The sequence below is a fragment of the Poecilia reticulata genome, chromosome 20 (assembly GCF_904066995.2).
Source record: "Poecilia reticulata chromosome 20, P_reticulata-male-v2, whole genome shotgun sequence".
NCBI lineage: Eukaryota > Metazoa > Chordata > Actinopteri > Cyprinodontiformes > Poeciliidae > Poecilia > Poecilia reticulata.
In genome coordinates this window covers 15,201,025-15,219,298 of record NC_088849.1, presented here as the reverse complement: position 1 = coordinate 15,219,298, position 18,274 = coordinate 15,201,025, and the positions used below count along the sequence as shown (strand labels likewise).

Genomic DNA, 18,274 nt, shown 5'->3' with positions numbered 1-18,274 from the left:
TTTGGTTTCCTAAAAGCATCATGAGAGAAACAAAAATGATTCCAAAAACGTCTTCAATCTGGTCAGATGTATAGTTGCTTTTATTCCACAATCTAGTCCATTTTCTTTTATTTGGGCTTGAGCTCCAGAGCGAGATCCGCCATTCCAGTTGATTTTTCCTACTAGGAAATAGGACAAATCCAAATGTGTACTATTTGTAGTTCCCAATAACGCAGCATAATTCTGCTCTGGGCCTAAACCTTTTTGAGCCAGTTCTAGTGGCGCATGTAGTGCTTCATTGCAGAAACAAGCGTATTGGCTCTCAGATAAGTTGAAAAGTGCTAATATGGATTCTTCATTCTATTTTTTCCACATTTTCTTCTTAAAATCGAGGGTTGTTTTTTGTATTTTTACAAAAAAAATACATATTCACAGGTTTATCATATCCTGTGAATATGATAAACTAGGCATTATAATAATCATTTGTCCCATCAGGAATATTTTCTGTGGTTTCAATGTTTAGATATGTTTTTCATTCTGCTTTTTGAATATTCCGGATATGTGACAGAAGTCAAGGCGGAAGTCTTTGCAGTAGTGCATTACTTCCTCTTTCAAAACATACTGGTTCACATCCCGCACAGCAGAGTGTCACAGTGCCGTCTAAGGCGGAGTATGTAACTCAGACTGCCGGAAAGCTTCATGATGCGGAGAAAGAGATACACGATTGCAGGTAAGAGGAGGCATTTAAGTCTTTTACTAATGATGCAAAACTCATGTACATATTTGGTCTAATTTGTAAATATTTATGGGTTTTTTTCCCCCCAACAGTTTAAAAATGACCATATATGTAAAATTCAGACTTGACTTGACTGAAATGTGTAAATATTGGAAGTTTTATTTGAAGCTTAAGCAATGCAATGAAAAGAATAATACATTAAAAAATGTAAAACTTGTTTAATGTGAATGCAATTTATTTGCATTCACTTAGCAGAATTGGGTAGTAATACATGCAGGCAATTACAAAAATAAGGAACTCTACTTAGTCCACTAAAAAATTATATGTACTTGGTAACATAAATTATTAATCCTGTTAATATTATCATTAACACAATAAGACATTTTGAAATGTTCAATAGTCAGATGACTGTATTTTAACTTTTTTTTTGTAAGTTGCTGTTTTCTATGCACAAACACACATCTTGTAAAAAAAAAATTGTTGAAGTCGCACATTTATTTTTTTAAGTATGCAATTTTCAATAACTGCAGTATTTTTTATGTTGTAAGTTTTCCATAAAAAATACATATATATATATTTTTTTATTTTTTTAATCTATTACCTTAGTTTAAATCTGCTGTCTTCTATTTAACTTTAGCTTGCTGCTGGCACATCTGAGTTTTTCCACTGTGGGACAATTAGGGATAGTTCTATTTTTTTTTTTTACATGATTTTTATTATTATTTTATTTTAGCGGACATCTGACGTTACCTGATATATAAAAGTGCTAAAGTTACATCCTCAATGTTGATGAAAGTACATTGCTGTTTTGACTGTGCTATTTTTATTGGACTATTTTGGTTTGACTGACTGTAAGTCCCAAACATGCAGAATGCATTATGTCTTATTTAAAATACTGCAAAGTTAAAAAAGAAAAAGTTAGTTCACAAACATTACAACTGTGAATGCTTGTTTAAAAGGAACAGTTATGTTAATAGTTTTTTTTCAAGTACTAGAACTTGATTAATTTATTTTTATTCCAATGTATATCATAAATGACTAGAAAGAGGCATAAGCCAGAGTTGTTTATATGAACTGCATTTTGGTCAAAGTTCAATCTTTGTGCCAATTTTAAAATTATTTCACTCAGATCACAAATATTAGATTTTTTTAGTTGTGTTTTTGTTTTGGGGGGAGTTGCCAAAGAACATTATGTGTTAACTTTTAAGTTATGAATTTCATAAAACTGCAACCAATTTGAAAAAAATAAAAAATAAAAGGTAACAGTGGTGAGCGGTCTACCCAGATAAGTCCGAGTTCTGCTTTGTGGGTTGCAGGTAGTTGGGTAATGTTAGAGTCACTCTGCTGGACAGACGACATGATGGCACCATCATGTCTGCAACTCACAACATTACCTGACCCAAGTCTGTTCAGATTTCCCATATCATATGAAAATGTAATGAATATGTTCAATAATGAATACCGTTTTTTTTTTTCATGTGTTAAACTGGTTGGAGTGATTTGAAAATCATTCTTCACAGTGCCTGGCAAAACTGTTCCCAGCCTTTGGACCTTTTCATATTTTGTCAAATTACACGCTTAAGTGTATTTTATTGGATTTTCTTGTGACAGACCAAAACTAAACCTGATTGCGAAGTGGAAGGAAAGTAAAAATAAAAAGACTGATAAATGTGGCGTATATTCAGGACCCTTGAGTCAACTCTTTGCTGTTCACTTTTGGATATAAAATTATGTGCAAAATGGTGCAAGTTTGCTGTTGTATGATCTCTGCAGCTCGCCCAGCGTTACAAGGCCGCTTTTCTGATGAATCGGTCGCACTAGTTTTAGTGATTAAGAGATTAAGAGAGGAATGAATAAAACATTTAAGGTTAAAAACTACATGTTCTTTCCTTTCTACTTCGCAACTACGCACTACTTTGCATTTGTGCCGACATGACTTTCCGACACTTCGGACATTTATTGTGAATTGGCGCTATGTACAGAAACTGAGCTGAATCGGATTAATTAAATACATACTGAAAACTTACCGAGTTTTATTGGTTTCAACTCTAACTTAATGTTATTTCTGTTTGTCGTTTCAGCTGCTCTCCTGCTGTGTGCTGTTAACGCGCTCTGCTCTGACGGTGATGCAAATCAGAAATGTGTGTCGAGCTGGGAGGTAAAAGAAAAAGCTTGTCAACATTAAAATGGGGCGTTGATGTTTTAAAAGTGACACAAATCAAGGAAAATGTTTTGATTTTCTTCAGAAATAATACATAAATTTTGAAATATCATTGATTTTTTTTCTCCTCAACAAACTGAGAAAAATGACAAACATCATTTGCTGGCTTTGCAGATTAAATTGTAAGTTAATACTTACAATTCTGGGGGAATTGTAAGTCTTAACTATTTTCCCCCCACAAAACCATATGTGTTTTAGCTACTGCAGCATATCCTTTAAACATTATTATTAAACAGGGCTAAAGATTACATTAAACAAGATGCTTGTGGGACTGAAACCAAACTGTTTTGCAGAGAAGTGTGTGCAAATTTCCATTACAGAAATATAACAGGCTCATTACCAACAGTTACTTCAAAAGACTGAGGGTAGTTATTCCCACGAAGGGGCCAAAACCAATTATGAAGTTTAGGGAACAATTGATTTTTTATATAGGGCCATGACAGTTTGTATGGATCGTTTTCTCAAGAAATGAAATCATAATTTTAAACGGAAAACTCATTTTCATCCTGGTCATCCTGGTGTGATATAAAAATTAGTTTAACCTAAAACATCTAAGCAAAAACTCTCTGAGGGGCAAATACTTTATCGCAACATAACGAGACGTTGTTGCAAGATTTACCACTGAACCCAACAATTTTCTAAGAGTGACATGTTTGGAGCTTCTGTTTAAGGGGATAAAACGCTGAGTTTTGCCTTCCAGGCGGATTGCTTTCAGCCAGCTGACCACCTGAATGATCCTGATCCTGTCAGCCTGAAGTTGTCAGCCGGTAAGAAACTCCTCATCTCTCTAGAGGGCCTTCCTGATGATCCTGTCTGCCAGTGGGGGAAAGAACAAGGCCCACTGTGAGTGTGTTTTAGGTCAATGCACTTGTTGATGGGTCTGCTTCCTTCCTTTATGTGTGTAAAGTTTGATGTTTTCTTAAACCTCTTCAGAAACAAGTGTGTCTCCATGGTTACACCAAGACTTTCAAGGACTGATTCTGGGATGTACAACCTGACCTGTAAAAGTCAAGAGAAGACCATTTTCTCAAAAACTGTTGATCTTCGTGTTGTTGGTGAGTCGCAGTTTCATCACTTCTCATCTTCATTAAGACTCAACTAAAAAGAGAAGCATAAAACTACCTTAATACAGATAATTACTGGATTTAAAATTATGTTAATCAATTTTAATCACACGCTTCCTAGAACGTCCCTCAAAACCAAAGATGTCTCTGGATCGTATGAATGATCAATACACGTCTCCTTATTTTAAATGCATCTCTGAGGGTTCTCCAAGGCCCAGTATTGAATGGTCTCGGTAAGACAACTAGATGATCTGTTCATACATGCATAGTTTTATCATTTCACTCTCTGACTATCAATGTTTCTTCTCAGTCCATCCTCAAGGGGAAGCAGAAAAGATATTGGTGATTGGACAGCAGAGAGCTCAGCCACAACTTCAAACTATGCGGAGAGTGGAGCGATGTGTTGTGCCAAAAATGATGAAGGACAAGAATGCACCCAGCTGTATGACTTTGGTAATTACAATAAAAACAGACACACATTAGGAAATGTTTTAACTCAGAGTTAGCCTGACCAGAGAAGAAAAACAGCTCTCATCTCAGGATTATTCTCAAATTAAGTTAGAAAAATATAAATAAACACATTAAATAACTTGAAGTGTTTTATGTTTCAGACTTAAATACTGCTTCAATGAAACCAGACGAGGTTTCTAGTGTGACCATAAGTCCCGGTGAGCCTTTGGTACTTCGCTGCAGAAAAAATTATGATTCTAGTTCTATCTGGGAACATGATGGCAAGGTTTTGGCGGAAACCTGTGCAGGGAATGAGGTACAGTGATGAAAACTGTGATTTTTGTTTTATTGAGACCCAAATACAACCACATTAACCACAGATTTCATCTCATTTCAAAAAAATTGTACTACATGATTATGATTTCAATGTTTTTCTTCCAGATCTGTATTAAAAAGTGCAAATATGTGGAGAGCCACATGCTGTATGCCTTCATTAGATCAGTTTCCTCACAACACAACGGCACATACACCTGCAAAAACTCAGGCGGAAGTAAATCTGTGGATGTTCATGTTATGGGTCAGTATCAGTACTTTACATGAACTATAACTGTTATCTTGTAATAACTACCATTTTATATTTTAATTAATAATATGCATCTGTTGAACATTTTATTTTCTTGTCTCCTCAGCTGAGAGCTTCCTCTCCTCCCAGCTGCCTGATCAGTTTGTGACAACTCAGAATATCTCCTGTTTGGCAGCAAATGTTTCCTACCACCCAGTGCTGCAGCTCTGCTACTGGGAAGATCCTGATGGGAGTTTCACTAAATGCATCAGAGACAAGACAGCAACAAAGCACAGGTAGTTTTATAAAGCAATGCCTCATCATCTCAGAATAATCATTTTTCTAAGATAATTATACTGTAATATGAAGTTTATCATTAAAATATTTCTAAATGTTGTTTTTCTGTTGAGGATTTAACGTACAGTGACATCATAAAAAAATGTTGGTCTTTGCCAAGGGCTGTGTTTTTTTTTTTTTCAGTCTGAAATGTGCCGTGTAGATTCACATCCAACCCCTTTTCTCAGATAAGTCTAAACCAAATGCTTCTGAATTTGGTTTAGACTAAAGTCCACCTGTGTGTAATCTATCATCAGAATAAATTTGTATCTATTTGTTAGAGAACATTAATAAACAAACAGCATCATGAAGACCAAGCAACCCTTTCAACCCCTTGCTTTAAAGTATAAGGCTGTTTAGAAGGTTGTAAAGCCTTTTTTCCCTAAGTGGAATAAACATAACTTATAGTCTGTCGATGCTGTGGTTCTATAAAGTACATAAAATGTACTACAAATCAGATTTTTTTTATTAGTACAAAAATTAGAAAATGAAACGTCCCAACCCGTTCACTTCACAAGACCTCCTGTGCAGCGTCACACAAAATTCTAATAAATATATTAAAGTATTTATTTAAGTGTGGAGTTGAAGAAGTTCAGTGGATATGAATACTGTTGCAGCAAACCTGTAGCAAGCATGTCTTGAAGGGAAGGATGGGCTTGATGTTAGCGAAAACAGCTCAAAGCAACTGGTAACCATTGGGGTTGAGGGCAGGCAATCTGGACCTATCTTAAAATATGCATTGTGTCGACCCAGAGCTCCTCTGTTTATAAGTGTATTAGACTTTAAAATAAGATGTAAGCAATGTTTTAAAGAAAAGCTGGTCAAAAACCCTCCGCAGTGATTTGAGAAACTTATACAGACATAGTTAAGGCTGCTAAAACTGGTTCTACAAGGATGTACTTTGTTTATTCCACTTTTCACTGTTTATTATCACTGGATGGTAATCAACTTTCGAAACCTCATACTGGTTATGTTGCAAACCCCAAAAGGGAAATTGTTCAGCTTTCCTTTTACCATATTAATCTGTTGGATGTCACTATTTTCTTAGGACTGTGAAGTATTGTGGACCATTAAAGTTTGGAGTGTATAAACTACACCTGGAGGCTGGAGGCAAAACGGAAACAAAGAAAACAAGTGTTTGTGTTGTAGGTAGGTAACTTGTGTGTCATTGTTAAAACGCAAATAAATACAGCATCACCTGTAATTTAAAATTTCCCTTTTAGAGAAACAAGAGCCATCAATTAAGAGCACAGATAATTACCTTTTTGTTGAGACTGTGAGTGTCTTGCCTGCTAACTCTACATGGTCAAGTTTATCATCCAGCAACAGGTGAGTAATACGCAGCAGCTCTGGCCATGAGACATCAGTAGGCCTGATTGTTGAAGCTCAGTGATCTTTGTCTGACTGCAGCTCTGAAACAAACCCATCCTGGGAAGTGATTGAGAGTAATAATCACTCAGTTTCTGATGGCTTCTGTAACCAGAAACTCACCAGCAACATGAGCACAATAAATGTAACGGTTCCAACAAAATTTAAGTTTTGCTTGACGGACCGAGCTGGGTCCAGGTGCAGTGAGGAACGTTATGTGTTTCCAACCCCCAAATTCCAAGCCTCCACAGGTAAGACAAGATCATTCACCCTCGACATTCATTCAATAATGTTGCTATAGCTGCCTTCTGCCATGTTTACATATTTTTAGCTCATCAATCTTCTGATGGTCACTTAATAATGCCACTGAAAATCGGCATATTGGCTCTGCTCCTGGCTCTGGCATTAGTCTCATTTATGCTCGTGTACTACATCAAGAAAAAGGTATGTGTCGTCGCACACAGCATCAACACAAACACAGGTAAAACCATAGAAGACTCTAAATCATTTTGGTTTTCAATAGAAACCCCAATATCAGCCTCAGCTTCAGATGATCCAGATGGTTGGGCCTAACGACAACGACTACATCTACATCAATTTCAAGGACTTTAATTACGACAAGAAATGGGAGTTTCCTCGGGAGAACCTGGAGCTTGGTAGGAGTCAGACTAAACAGAATACTGCAAATACTGTGATAATCAACTCAAAAACAGTTCACTACAGTTCTATCCAATCAAATGCAGTCAAATATGGTGGATTTGTTATTATGAAATTTATGTTGTGGACACGATGACATGAGAAATGTGATTTCATTTTTTTCCACAAAGTGTGATGAATGTTTATCATGGGTAAAAATAATGTCGGTCTTGTCTGAAATGTAAATTTTTGCTTCAAAAAACTAAATTACATCTGTTTGGTTCAAAAATCAATCCCTAGCTACTAAATGTTAAAATGTCTTGCTGTAAGTGAGGCATCAAGCTACCAGTATGTAGCTCTGCATGCATGAACCGAACGCAACAGTACAGAAAAAAGTGAGACTACAACATGCTGCTGTGGTTACACAGAGAGTTCTCATACCAAATATACATCTGTGAATCATACAAATAAAAGACATCACTTCCTCTCATGGATTTATTTTCTCTCTTTGTTTACTGGATACTCTGTTTACCGCTGTAATCAAACCACACCAGGTGTCACTTGTGAATAACAATAATCTTAACATCAGTTTTCAGAGCATTTCTGTGTTCCTCCCTCAGGAAAAGAGCTGGGCTCTGGAGCTTTTGGCATGGTGGTTCAGGCTACAGCTTATGGCATCAACAAACCTGGAGTCTCGCAGCAGGTGGCCGTCAAGATGCTGAAAGGTCAGCAGGGTTTTTTTGGGTTTTTTTCACAAGCCAGTTTCAGAGAGCCACAGATGCTTCTTCGGCCGCTGATATCTATCTTCACTCTGCAGAAAAACACGAGTCTGTGGAGAAGGAAGCTCTCATGTCTGAGCTCAAGATGCTGACTCACATCGGTCAGCATGCCAACATTGTTAACCTGCTCGGTGCATGCACAGAGACGGGTATGTTTGCAGTCTTCTGATGAGTTGAATAGCAATTAGATACATGCAATGCAACTTTATGGTAATTAAAAAAAAAACTCTCTGTAGGACCCGTATACCTGATTTTCCAATATTGCTGTTATGGAGACCTGCTGAACTACCTGAAGAAGAGCGGTGATCGTTACCACAAGTCTGTGACTGATGCCTTCAGCAGGGACCGTTTCAGCAGCCTGTACAGCAACCTGCAGCCCAAGAAAAACTCCAAGTAAGAATAAAAAAAAATAAACAGGAGGAAGTTTGTATTATTTATTTTATGTACATGCTTTTTTTCTTTTTGGCAAGTCAAAGCCTCACTGGATAAAGTGCATCAGCATTATATCATTTAATGTTTGTTTTCAGTGAGCTGGTAACAACGGATAACTACATGCCCATGCATGGCTTCGCCACCAGGGGGCAGGAGGACATCGCTCTCATCACCATCAGCTCCAACGACATGGAAGGTGAAATGCCACATCAAGAAACAGAGTGGATAACTAAGAATGTGTCGTTATTTAAATGGATTTGTAATTAAAACGAGGTTTTGCCAAATCCAGAATTGTGCGAGAGTGAAGATGATCAGATGGAGCAGCAGGCCCTCACCTTTGACGATCTGCTCAGTTTTGCCTTTCAAGTGGCCAAAGGGATGGAGTTCCTCTCCGCCAAGAATGTAAGAGACAAACTCTTCACTTGACTCAGTGAAATTAGATGCAAGCCACACTTCTCAGATTGGTACTTGTAAAGGACGTTAACGTTACTGTTATTATTATTATTAAAAGGATCAGTGGTGTGTAAATTCAACAACCGCTTCATAAGAACAAAACTCAATTTCATCTGGTTTGGTGAGTGATGTAAAAGCCAAGTTAACGATTGCTGCATGCCGTCTGTTTTTAGTGCATCCACCGAGATCTAGCGGCTCGAAACGTGTTGGTTACAAAAGGCCGGCTGGTGAAAATTGGAGACTTTGGGCTGGCTCGAGACATCGACAATGATTCCAACTATGTTGTGAGAGGAAACGTATGTGATCTGATATTAATCTTACTTTATAACATCAGTGTGTCCAGTCTTGTTTCTATTTACTTTATAATGGTGGTGTTTTTTTATTGTTCTTTTTATAGGTCCGTTTGCCAGTTAAGTGGATGGCTCCAGAGAGCATGTTTCAGGGGATGTACACCATGAAGAGTGACGTCTGGGCTTACGGCATTCTGCTCTGGGAGATTTTCTCACTCGGTACTTTTCACAGAAGATCACTGAAGCAATACATTTTGACCGCACGTAAAGCTTTTATATTGTATTCAAAATACACTCTTTTCTTCCAGGCGTCACTCCTTATCCAGGTGTCAAAGTGGATCACAAGTTCTACTCAATGATTGAGAGAGGATTTAAGATGGAGTGTCCATATTATGCCAATGATTCTGTGTAAGTGTCTTTACGCTGGGCGCTGTCTATCTGTCAGTCAGCCATGATAGCTGATTTTATAATCTAAGGTTCAGAGCTTTTCCTTCCAGTTAAATTCTTTTCTTTCCCATATGCAGATATGGTATCATGTGCAAGTGCTGGGCTCTGGATCCTAACAACCGGCCATCTTTCTCCAAGTTAGTGGACTTCATGAGTGGCCAGCTGATGGACATGGAGGAAAAGGTATGAAGCAGCAGAGAACAATCAAGTGATTTTCACTTGATTTCCCTTTTATTGTCAACAATTTTATGCTTCTGAGCAATCTCCCTTTGTGCTTTTTTTTTTTTTTTTTTTTTTTAGCTCTACCAGATCATGCAAGGCCATGATTTCAGCGACTATCAGAATGCATCGACCATTGGGGACATTTCAGCACTGGTAAAAGAAAGCGAAACCAAGACGGTAGCAACCAATGACTACTGCAAAGCCAACCAGAGAGAGGAAAGCCAAGCTGAGGCATTACAGTCAGAGGATGCAGGCGAAGACGAGGAGAAGGAGCCTCTGAAGCCGTCTAATGGAGAGTGACCTCCAACTCAAGCTATTTTATCTACACCATATATATAACAATCTACCTATTCTGCTCATCATATTACTTTTTATTAAAGTAATACACTGGCTTTATATTCTTTCACAAATATTATGAGCATTTTAGATTTAGATTTGCTTGATTGAGCATTAATATATGTACATAAAAGATTGTAAGTGTCCTCAGTGCAAAACTGCATCACACAACATGATGCTGCCACCACCGTGTTTCACAAGCGGGGATGGTGTGTTCAGGGTTATACTTAGTGTTGGTTTTTTTTGCCACATTAAATACTGTGGAAGTAGTTCAAAATGTTCATGATGTTCTGTTCATCAAAATGATCAAAATAACATACTGGTTTTGTTATTACTATTTTCCACATGAGCATTTTCTCCTTGTCTTTATGTTGAGTTACACTTGTTTTATGTAGAATTTAATATATTGTTTTGTTTTTTTGTACTAACACCTGCATTTACAAGGATGCTTATATGAACAAGGAGATTTCAATGGTGCAGCTAAAACTGAAATGCACTTCTCAGTATGAATAAAGCGTTGTCAGTGATATACCGTAAATTACAGACATACATGTTGTGATTATAATGAAAAAATAAAAGAAAACATTAATACTGATCAAATGTTGATGTTAGGTTCACTTGTATATCCTTACTCCTGTCAGTTTTAATATTTGGATTGAGAAGCACCGTTAACTATTACAAGCATCTTAAGCTCATTATAATCGCACATATATATCAGTTTATCATATTATTTTATTAACTCTACTGTACTTTAAAATATCACATGTTACTGCACTGAAATATGTTTCATATAATAAAGACAGATTATCTGGAGTAAAGATGTTTTCTTTTTTTTTTTTTCCATAGAGTTTGCAGATCTCAAATGATTTCATTTTATTTAAAAAATGAACTTATTTAAAGTAATATCCAAGAGATGGCAGAAGTGCAGCACTGCTGGATGCAAGCTGCCGTTAAGAATGCAAGAAGAAGAAAAAGTATGAATGCTCACAGTCAGGGGCGCCGCCAGGAAGCATGGGCCTCCTGACAAAGAAATTGTTTGGGCCCCCCCCCCCGACCAGCTGCTGTTACAATTTTTTGAGTCTATTTGACCCATAAAAAGAGTCACAATTTTAAAAGCTTGCATCTGCCTTGCTTTCTTTGGTTCAATACTGAAAATTTGCACAATATTTACTGCTCATGAATTTAACATCCAACAGTCCGCATCCAGTATGCAAGTAGGTTGCTTAAATTTTTTCTATTAGTTTTAGATACAGAAATGTCTCCCCATGAGCAACAGTCAAAAGCAACAAGCAACTACACATAAAGCAATTCAGACTTTTTAAAAATGCTATGTAGTTGCATTTTATTCAAGCTGCAGTACATAACTAATAAAAACAATGTTTTCTCCATATTTGTTAAAGTTATCAAGATGTCATAGCGGTTTGGTATGAGACAGATAATTTCTGAAAACAATCTCCTCCATCTCCTTCCTGAATTACTATTACTGATTAAAGTAATGCACCGGGCTGACCGAAACAACCAATCAGAACTAGTAGGACGCTCTTAGCGCTGTCAATTAGCCTCATAGGAAATAGATTTTTCACAGATTACCTCTCATACCATACTGTCGCAACATAATGACAGTTTTTAAAAAATATGTAAAAAAAAAAAAAAAAACATTTTATATAAAAGTGACATACTGCAGCTTTAATTTCACTCAGTAGAGGACGGGTCAGGAGGGACGTGGGTCAGAGCTGTTGCTGACTGACTCATCTGTTGTTAAGTGGTAAAAGGTACAAGGGACAAGTTAAATATTTGAATATGTTGGTAATTTTTTCCATAATTCATTGAAAGCTAGTGAAAAGGAGGCAAACAGTAGTTTGTAGCTAAGCTAATTATGCTAAATGTTTGATAATCTCACACAGTCTACTCACCTCTCTTGGAGAAAAACTGGATTATAATTTAATTAAATTAAAACCTGATTTCATAACTTTTCTTAGCAGCATAGTAACAGCCACAATCGTTCGTGTCTTCCACTGGCTGCTGCTAACAGCGTCACTCTGAAGCTCTCCAAGGAGGAATGAACCATTTAACGCATTTAAATTTTTACTGCTATAAACAATCTTTGAAAAAAACAATATGATTAATTTTCTAACTGACAGGGCCCCGATTTTTCTTTTTTATTTATTTCTATGAACAAAAGATAAATAATTAAATTGTGGAGGGCCCCCTGTTGGTCAGGGCCCTTAGAATTGTCATCACTTCACCCCGCCCCTCCTCACAGTCTTTACTTGCCCACATTCTCTACAGCAGGATACGGGAGCTTCACAGCGCTATCTGATGCGGACTTTTGTAAACCAGATGCCAGGAAGTCTCAAAATGCAGAGAAAGAAACTTACACTGGCAGGTAAGAGGCAGCATTCAAGTATTTTACTTACACCAAAACGTAAGTAAAAGATTTACTTTTTACTTACACCCAGTTTCGCAGGGGCGGTCAGACGCCCCAGGCACCCCGTCTTTTTGGTCGGGCTGTATTGAAACGAAATGTTGTTGTGCTTCTGTACAGTAACAATGAAAGCATTCTGATTCCGATAGAGCAAAAACGATTCAATTATTTGGTGAGTGCAATAAAAAGAATGACAAAGTAACAGATCAATATCAGTTAAGCTCACGGGGAACATCTTGAAGAGGAAATGCATTTGTTCGAAGTAAATGCGGCATACGTAATACCTGCAGCTGCCGAGCCTTTTTCAGAGTAGCCTGCTGTTTTCCGTTTTTCTGCCTGCGGAGCTACAGAGCAGCGAACATGTCTCTGCATGCTGGGCACACATATTCAGAACTGTCATCTTATTCGTTCCGCCATAACTTTAAAACTTTTTGTGCAACAATCAGAAATGTACTGAATTTGTCTGTCTTGAAAACAAAATATAGCAAATTCACGTAAAGTCAGACAATACTTTGGAAACATTTTTTTTTTACTTCTCATAAAATTTCAAACCTAATTTAAGTGTAATTTTTTTTGTCTTTTCAGCTGTTCTCCTGCTGTGTGCTGTTAACGCACTCTGCTCTGATGATGTTGATAATCAGAAATGTGTGTCCAGCTGGGAGGTAAAAGAAAACGCTTTTTAAACTTAAAATATGATGCTGATATCTTCAAAGTGATAGGAATGAAAACATTTTTTTTTCCCTCCAGGGATAACAAAATGTATCTTGAAATATTGGTTTATTTGTTTTTTCAGCACAAAAACTAAATGCATATTGTTGTTTTGGTTTTTGCTGAGCAAATAACATTTAATACAACTTTTGCTATTATTGTCTGATTACAATTATGAGGAGTTTGTACATATTTAGCTAAAATGTGTACTTTAGTTATCATAACCTGGTATTTCAAAATTATCATTGCACAAGCTAAGCAGCTTAAAATAAATGTGACACCAAAGACTCTTCTCTTCAGAAATGTTCTAATCGTCAATGTTTTGTTTTGTTTTTAATTGTTCTAGGCAGGGCCTCATGTTGACAGGGACAATGGGACAAGTGGTTTTTCACATAGGGCAAGGATAGCTTGATATTTGATTATTTTCTTAATAAATCAAATCATCATTTTAAACAGCAAATTTGTTTTTATCCTGGTTATCCTTGTTCATACTTTATCACAATATAAAGCAACACCATTGAAAGAATCACAAGAAGCACAATAATATTCTCTGTCAAGGAGGATTAAATGCTGAGTTTTGCCTTCCAGGCGGATTGCTTTCAGCCAGCTGACCACCTGAATGATCCTGATCCTGTCAGCCTGAAGTTGTCAGCCGGTAAGAAACTCCTCATCTCTCTAGAGGGCCTTCCTGATGATCCTGTCTGCCAGTGGGGGAGAGAACAAGGCCCACTGATGAACATGTGAGTGTATTTTTAGGTCAATGTGCTTGTTGATGGGTTTGCTTCTTTCCTTCAGCTGTGTAAATTTGACATTTCCTTAAACCTCTCCAGAAATGGAAGGGTCTCCATGGTTACACCAAGACTTTCAAGGACTGATTCTGGGATGTACAACCTGACCTGTAAAAGTCAAGAGAAGACCATTTTCTCAAAAACTGTTGATCTTCGTATTGTTGGTGAGTCGCAGTTTCATCATTTCTCATCATCATTAAGACTCAACTAAACAGAGAAGCATAAAACTACCTTAATACAGATAATTAGTGGATTTGAAATGATGTTAATCAATTTTATTCACACGCTTCCTAGAACGTCCCTCAAAACCAAAGATGTCTCTGGATCGTATGAATGATCAATACACGTCTCCTTATTTTAAATGCATCTCTGAGGGTTCTCCAAGGCCCAGTATTGAATGGTCTCGGTAAGACAACTAGATGCTCTGTTCATACATACATAGTTTTATCATTTCACTCTCTGACTATCAATGTTTCTTCTCAGTCCATCCTCACAGGATGAGAAAAAAGATATTGGTGATTGGACAGCAGAGAGCTCAGCCACAACTTCAAACTATGCGGAGAGTGGAGCGATGTGTTGTGCCACCAATGATGAAGGACAAGAATGCACCCAGTTGTATGACTTTGGTAATTACATTAATAACAGACACACATTAGGAAATGTTTTAACTCAGAGTTAGCCTGACCAGAGAAGAAAAACAGCTCTCGTCTCAGGATTATTCTCAAATAATCCTGCGATTATTAGTTAGAAAAATATAAACGCATTAAATAACTTGAAGTGTTTTATGTTTCAGACTTAAATACTGCTTCAATGAAACCAGACGAGGTTTCTAGTGTGACCATAAGTCCCGGTGAGCCTTTGGTACTTCGCTGCAGAAAATTGTTAGATTGTAGTTCTATCTGGGAACATGATGGCAAGGTTTTGGCGGAAACCTGTGCAGGAAATGAGGTACAGTGATGAAAACTGTGATATTTGTTTTATTGAGATCCAAATACAACCACATTAACTACAGATTTAATCTCATTTCAAAAATATTGTACTACATGATTATGATTTCAATGTTTTTCTTCCAGATCTGTATTAAAAAGGGCAGACAACAGAAGAGTTGCATGCTGTATGCCTTTATTAGATCACCTACCTCACAACACAACGGCACATACACCTGCAAAAACTCAGGCGGAAGTAAATCTGTGGATGTTCATGTTACTGGTCAGTATCAGCACTTTACATGAACTGTGACTGTTATCTTGCAATAACTACCATTTTATATTTTAATTAATAATATACATCTGTTGAACATTTTATTTTCTTGTCTCCTCAGCTGAGAGCTTCCTCTCCTCCCAGCTGCCTGATCAGTTTGTGACAACTCAGAATATCTCCTGTTTGGCAGCAAATGTTTCCTACCACCCAGTGCTGCAGCTCTGCTACTGGGAAGATCCTGATGGGAGTTTCACTAAATGCATCAGAGACAAGACAGCAACAAAGCACAGGTAGTTATATAAAGCAATGCCAAGTTCTCAGGCAGCTTAATGAAAGGTCATGTCACAAGACAAATTTTTTCTTTTTCAAAGTGGAGTGGAGAAATGCGCTACAGATCAGGTTTATTGTGTTTGTAAAAAAAAAAATACTATAACAAAACCAAATGTCTTTGTGTTTTCACTTCACAGTTATACAAGTCTTTCTAGTGTGGTGTCACACAAAATCCTAATTAAAGCTTTAAAGTGTGGGGTTGTATCATGAAGAAGTTCTTCTAGCTAAACTGAATGAACAACAATATTCTGACAACCAAAGACTTGCATGTTAGCAAAAGCAGCTCAAAACAACTTGCAACCAGTCAATCTTTGGGCCTGTCCTGCAGGCATGGCGGCGACCCAAAGCTCCTCTGTATATAAGTATATTAGACCTTAAAGTGAGATCAGTCTGGTCAGTGGGACACAACCCCTCTACAATGATGTGAGAAACTTATACAGAAAACATACTTATTGCTGCTAAAACTGATACAACAATCTCTTAAATTATAGGATGTACTCTGTTTTTCACACACAGCTTCCCCACTTTTCATTTTTTATTACCATTGGCTGGTAATCTACTTTTAAAGCCTCATAAAGACCAGATATTTCCCAAGAAGGGAAATTGTTCAGCTTTCCTTTTACCATATTAATCTGTTGGATGTGTCGATATTTTCTCAGGACTGTGAAGTATTGTGGACCATTAAAGTCTGGAGTGTATAAACTACACCTGGAGGCTGGAGGCAAAACGGAAACAAAGAAAACAAGTGTTTGTGTTGTAGGTAGGTAACTTGTGTGTCATTGTTAAAACGCAAATAAATACAGCATCACCTGTAATTTAAAATTTCCCTTCTAGACAAACAAGAGCCATCATTTAAGAAAACAGATAATTACCTTTTTGTTGAGACTGTGAGTGTCTTGCCTGCTAACTCTACATGGTCAAGTTTATCATCCGGCAACAGGTGAGTAATACGCAGCAGCTCTGGCCATGAGACATCAGTAGGCCTGATTGTTGAAGCTCAGTGATCTTTGTCTGACTGCAGCTCTGAAACAAACCCATCCTGGGAAGTGATTGAGAGTAATAATCACTCGGTTTCTGATGGCTTCTGTAACCAGAAAGTCACCAGCAGCGTGAGCACAATAAATGTAACGGTTGCAACAAAATTTAAGTTTTGCTTGACGGACCGAGCTGGGTCCAGGTGCAGTGAGGAATTCCAAGCCTCCACAGGTAAGACAAGATCATTCACCCTCGACATTCATTCAATAATGTTGCTATAGATGACTTCTGCCATGTTTACATATTTTTAGCTCATCAATCTTCTGACGGTCACTTACTAATGCCACTGAGAATCAGCATATCGGCTCTGCTCTTGGCTCTGACAATAATCTAATTTGCGCTCGTGTACTACATCAAGAAAAAGGTATGTGTTGCACATGGCATCAACACAGACACAGGTAAAACCATAGAAGACATTAAATCATTTTGGCTTTCAACAGAAACCCCAACATCAGCCTCAGCTTCAGATGGTCCAGATGGTTGGGCCTAATGACAGCAACCTGTACGGAGCAGAAAGAAGTTCCTGGGGAAGAAAAATTCCCCAATAGCGCTGTAAAATTTCAGTTGTTTGCCAAAATAAATAAATAAAAATATAACCATTTTATTTCTACACCCCAATGATGTGCTGTTTTGTACTAAAATATTGGAATCCCAATAAAATACATTAAGGCTTGTAATTTGAACTTGAGTAGACATTGAAGTTTACAGGTGAATAGTTGTGCAAGGCCCTATCGTAGACGACGTCCTGTTCTTTGCTTTACAGCCGCTAGGTGTCGCCAGACATCAGATGTTTGCCAGTTGAATGCCAGCAGTGCGTTAACCTGTTTTCAAAAGTGTTGTCCGAAGGTCATTAAACACTACCCGTACAACCAAAAAACTGTTCCCATGGACATATCGGCAGTAAATGCTCTTCCTTATGAAGATTTTGTAAATATTTTCGGTAATGTAGTGGAGAAATGTCCTCTTATAACAGCCGCTGTGTGGACCCGTCGTCCCTTTACGAGCTTACATGCTTTAGAAGCTGCGATTAATGAATTCATCGATGCTCTCCCAGAGTCAGGTGAGGTTAAAGGATTTTTGCTGTTTCATGCATCTTGTACTTTTATTTATCATATCCATATTGGGAGCAGTAAAATGAATCACCAGTTGTGTCCAGGTAAGGAGGGGATCCTCAGGTGTCACCCGGACCTCGCGGGCAAGCATCTCCACAGCGGTGCATTGACCCGGGAGTCCCAGGAAGAGCAGACCCGAGCCGGGATGGACGCGCTGAGCTCGGCGGAGGCCTCGCAGATGGCGCGGCTGAACGAGGAGTACAAGGAATGACAAGGTGGCCATCTTGCGCGAGCCAGGGCGGCAGGGGCGGATCTAGAAAAATATTTATGGGGTGGCTAGAGGGGGGCAGGGATTTTTTTCAGGGATGGCAGCATATGCCAGTGTGTATATATACTGCTCAAAAAAATAAAGGGAACACTTAAAC

At 37.8% G+C, this 18,274-nt stretch overlaps 2 protein-coding genes across 3 annotated transcripts; both read left to right on the top strand.

Annotated features, from left to right (window-relative positions):
* The first annotated feature begins 507 nt into the window (after nucleotides 1-507).
* On the top strand, nucleotides 508-11,141 carry LOC103456624 (fms related receptor tyrosine kinase 3). The gene is made up of 24 exons (XM_081601290.1): nucleotides 508-709; nucleotides 2,797-2,873; nucleotides 3,637-3,779; nucleotides 3,870-3,991; nucleotides 4,122-4,233; nucleotides 4,311-4,453; nucleotides 4,612-4,766; nucleotides 4,892-5,027; nucleotides 5,140-5,308; nucleotides 6,397-6,497; nucleotides 6,572-6,677; nucleotides 6,759-6,967; nucleotides 7,048-7,160; nucleotides 7,240-7,372; nucleotides 7,973-8,077; nucleotides 8,170-8,280; nucleotides 8,368-8,524; nucleotides 8,659-8,759; nucleotides 8,853-8,965; nucleotides 9,190-9,312; nucleotides 9,414-9,525; nucleotides 9,615-9,714; nucleotides 9,831-9,936; nucleotides 10,054-11,141. The coding sequence occupies exons 1-24, from the start codon at nucleotides 679-681 to the stop codon at nucleotides 10,273-10,275; spliced, it is 3,000 nt and encodes a 999-aa protein (XP_081457416.1). The 5' UTR covers nucleotides 508-678; the 3' UTR covers nucleotides 10,276-11,141.
* Nucleotides 11,142-12,566: 1,425 nt separating this feature from the next.
* LOC145549313 (receptor-type tyrosine-protein kinase FLT3-like) lies at nucleotides 12,567-17,415 on the top strand. Of its 2 annotated transcripts, XM_081601294.1 has the most exons (14): nucleotides 12,567-12,697; nucleotides 13,322-13,398; nucleotides 14,033-14,184; nucleotides 14,275-14,396; nucleotides 14,527-14,638; nucleotides 14,716-14,858; nucleotides 15,026-15,180; nucleotides 15,306-15,441; nucleotides 15,554-15,722; nucleotides 16,422-16,522; nucleotides 16,597-16,702; nucleotides 16,784-16,968; nucleotides 17,049-17,161; nucleotides 17,238-17,415. In XM_081601294.1, the coding sequence occupies exons 1-13, from the start codon at nucleotides 12,631-12,633 to the stop codon at nucleotides 17,129-17,131; spliced, it is 1,608 nt and encodes a 535-aa protein (XP_081457420.1). In that variant the 5' UTR covers nucleotides 12,567-12,630; the 3' UTR covers nucleotides 17,132-17,161; nucleotides 17,238-17,415. The 2 variants fall into 2 exon arrangements, with proteins under 2 accessions (XP_081457420.1, XP_081457421.1); XM_081601295.1 differs by lacking the exon at nucleotides 13,322-13,398 and having other exon boundaries at nucleotides 12,571-12,697.
* Nucleotides 17,416-18,274: the final 859 nt, after the last annotated feature.